We start from the raw sequence: 4,019 nt of genomic DNA, 5'->3' as shown, positions 1-4,019 counted from the left end.
ACTGCAATAAAGGGCCTTCTTGACCGCTTCTTAGATTGTAAATATCAGAGGATGAGACCATCCTGCGATGACTTCAAAGTGATGATAAATAGTGCAGTGAAGAAGATGTGTAAGTGTTGTAAATTACACAGATACAAAGTGTGAAATAATAATTACATATGGTCCGAGCTATAAACACTAACAAGCTAACACTTCACAAAATATCACATGCTTTTAAAGACTAGAAATGAATTGCTTTGTTGCCTCTTTTGCTTCTACGAACCCTCTTTGTTGTTGTCGTTTTTTATGAGCGGTGATGACAAGGCTTTGGGCTTGAACCCACAGCTGATGGTCTGTAAATTCAACAAGTACGGATGTGTCACACTGATCGCACTGCTCATGGTGGACATGTTGTCCTTATCTGGAATGCTCCAGCTGTTTTCCACGTCCTTGGTGATGTCCTTGCCATCTGCTTCCCAAGTAACCTCTGCATCAACTGGATGGTAGTTCTTGTAGTGGCACAATATGGTTAACAGTCTCTCGTTGGTTTGCCCCTGAGAGGTTGGAGAGATGAACCCTGAAGGCGCAGCATCCTCTCCTGTTAACACAAACATAGCCTTTTGTTTACTGGTAGACAACATGATATAAAAGCTTCTGGAAATTTAGAAGTCTTCAAGGTTTGACATTTACATAATGTGCTGCTTTTACAACTTTCATTTTTGTTATAATTTAGTGTTGAATTTTATGTAGCATACATATGGCCAGCCTTTGCATCACTTGATAGTTTCATTGTGCCATCTGTTTTCATTGGTCAACACTTTGTACTGTTACACTGGGCAAGACAGCTCCTAGTGTGACGTCCCAGTGAAGCGCGCAAAAATCCCTCAGTGCAATATGTAGTGTAAAGTAAGTGGCTTCCCTATAAATGACCATTAATTCTTATTAGATTCTAGCTAAATTCATATAAAAGGAAAAAATAGCAAAAAGAAGAGTAGACTATCAAGAAATGAAAAATACACTAAATTACAAAACCTAACTGTAATATAAAAAAAAACACAAAATAATTTTAAAAAACACACTTGACGACTCCCTTAAGGTTTATAAGTTTTAGTTCCCATAACCGAGCTAAATAAGTGAGACATTTTGAACTGAAGTCATTAAGGTCACCTTAGGAGCATTTGGATGTAATTTTAGCCACCTGTTAATTCTGATCTCTTCCTTTAAGGCATACCATGTCTTACAATATACATTCCAAGGTCACCTTAACAGATGTTGATGGTTGTGAGGGGCGCATCCTGCTAGTGGGTTGGGGGCCGGTATTTAAAAGACATTGTAGGAGGTAACACAGATTATTGAGCATTATTTCTATTGCCTTTTGCATTGAATGTAACTCACAGATTGTGTCCCAGGCTCAGGCTTGTCACTGACACTATGTTGTCCCCTTGAGCATTTTCTTTGGAAAGCCCAAATCTTATTGCCCATGGAACCCTTCGAAGAACAGACAGAAAATAGCAAGAATATGTCGAAAGTGACAAGAACAAACGTGGGAAGCCAGGCATGAAAAAAATGGCCCCCATGTAGGAGCTCTATGCAAGAGCTCCTGGGTTCGGGATAACCAAAAGCGGTTTAAATCCCTGGTAAAACCCCGACATCCACCCACCGGCCACCCGACTACCATCGGAACAACAGAAAATCAGCTTACCCCAGAAGATCTACACACGTCAAGCGCGACCTCTCCTCTCCAGAATCGCTGCTGCGGTGATTGCAACGTACACTGGACATACAAAATCACTGAGGAGTCACCAGATCTTCACGCTGCATCGCCTGCAGGCTGCATGGTGTCCCCCTGGACTGCGCTGCCCTGGCCTTCCCAGGATCCTCTGGCCGCATTGCTGGATCGCGTCATCGGAAGACACGGCACAGAGGTGAGATCACCGGATCCTCTGCCCTCATCGCCCTCAGGTTGTCGATGCCGCCCTAGACTGCACTGCCCTGGCCCCCAGGAAACTAGCATCTGGTGAGGTACAGAGCTCAGCTGATTGGAGCCTGTGCATCTGAGGCGGAGCACCGTATAATCAGACTGCTGGGGAGCTCCCTTGGCTCCCGGGGCCGCAATCCACTGCTGCTCTACAGGGATGGCGGCGCAGATTCCCCTGGGACACTAATATCCCTATATCCTAATATCGGAGGCCCCGCCGGACACGCAATATCCCTGAGACCGCTGCCTCTGCCCCTGCTGCTGGGAGGGACAACAACACAGCCGCCAGGAGCCTACTTGTATAGCACTATATAAACCAAGGCTCTTCTTGCTGCTAAGTACTAAAGAGCAGGAACTTTACTAATAGGAAATTGGGCTTTGAGTTTGATAAGAGGCACAATCGATACAATCGATACGGGCACAGCAAGCTGGGAAGTCTGGGCCCGGCCTGCCTGACCTTAAAATGGCGGCTGCCGCTGACTTCCAGATCTGAAATGATGGAAACAATGAAAGGCAGACAGTGATCAGGAATTTCAGTCGCCTTTTCATTTTCACTTTCTAACTGCACCCGCTGTCTTTCTAACTGCACACTCCCTGTCTGGTGCTTTACTGCCTTGATGCCCCAGCCATCTTGGGTGGAGGATGGCTCACTATTAAGACATCATCTCCAAAATGGAAGTAATAAGGAAAGAGCAAATGAAAGAGGACTATCAATAGAGAAACAGATAAGGGCAGCCAGCTCCCAGATGAGCTTGGCAACAAAGACATCGGCCATCTTGAAATGCCTCTTACAACACCAATGAAGGGAAAAAAAGGAATAGTATGGGAAAGTACACTGAACATTTCGCCCTAACCAAATTCTACAGAATTAAACAAATCTATTCTATAAAAGAAGAACTTATAAAGGATCACAACATTAGGTACAAGAAGAAAGCAAGGATAATAGCAGAAACCACAGGAAGACCGGGGAGCAGGAGGACACATCAAACTGGACAATTGGCAACAAAGGAGCCGGGCGACACCACAAGAATAATATTAACCCTGTTAATAGCCGGAGATAGATAGTGACATATAAGAGAGTTCACCACTATAGTACTTTACAATAGCTAGCAAATATGGCCGATACCAATTTAGAATCAGTAGGCATAAACACACATGTCATAAAATATCCAACATACTTATCCAAGACTGCAACAAAAAAATTCAAGCACAATCTAATGAGGTAAAACCCGGACACGCTGATCTCTGACCCCTGCTTTAAACTAGACAAAGACATTATTGTAAATGACCTGATATTTTTCACCAGAAGAATGGCTAAATGGTACACTGTCATTACAAAGATGCTCAACATAAAAACTGTAAGCAATATCCCATATGGCACAAAACGTATGATCATACCGTCACAAAGACTCAGAGCGGACCTATGCATAACTATTTACAAGAACAGAATAGTGCTTATACAAGCAGCCAAAAATGAATTAGAAAAGTTTGACAACATGTTCTTAACCTTAAAAGAATGTGTAGAGAACACAAGATCTCAACAACACCGGACCCCACAAGTAGACACCCTATACACCGCCAAAAATATCACCGCAGGCATCAACCCAAGATCTCAACAACACCGAACCCACAAGTAGACACCATATACACCGCCAACACTACCACCATAGGCATCATGCTACCTAGAGACCCTCAGGATCCACTGCACTCAACGCTACTAGGATACACAACTGGGACAGGAGGTACATTGGATGGGGAGGATACAGAGAGAACAGAAATATCTATATTATATGCTAATACCACCCAGCGCAGTTACAGAGGGAAGAATCAACACCTCTCCCCCATGATGTGACATCTCCTACGAGTAGGCCACACAGTGAGAACCTACAAATAAATGATATGGAAGATACCACCCCTTCCATACCCCCCTCTATTACAGCACAAATGACATCATGGACCGTACAAAACGTACATCCCCCAAGCGTGGTATTAAGATCACATGAAACAGATAACGCACCTCACATCGCACATAGAGGAGGCACAGACAACAGAACTAATGACA

The 4,019-nt window shown here is 43.9% G+C and overlaps 1 gene segment (V, D, J or C); it reads right to left on the bottom strand.

The window, feature by feature from the left end:
• Positions 1-254: 254 nt before the first annotated feature.
• LOC147725781 (immunoglobulin kappa constant-like) lies at positions 255-620 on the bottom strand. The segment is given in 1 exon segment: positions 255-620. A coding segment is annotated over 1 exon segment (366 nt).
• Between the last annotated feature and the right edge of the window lie 3,399 nt (positions 621-4,019).

This window comes from Lissotriton vulgaris, chromosome 3_2, assembly GCF_964263255.1.
Source record: "Lissotriton vulgaris chromosome 3_2, aLisVul1.2, whole genome shotgun sequence".
Classification (NCBI taxonomy): Eukaryota; Metazoa; Chordata; class Amphibia; order Caudata; family Salamandridae; genus Lissotriton; species Lissotriton vulgaris.
The sequence above is the reverse complement of the archived record's forward strand: the minus strand, read 5'-3'. Positions and strand labels throughout refer to the sequence as shown.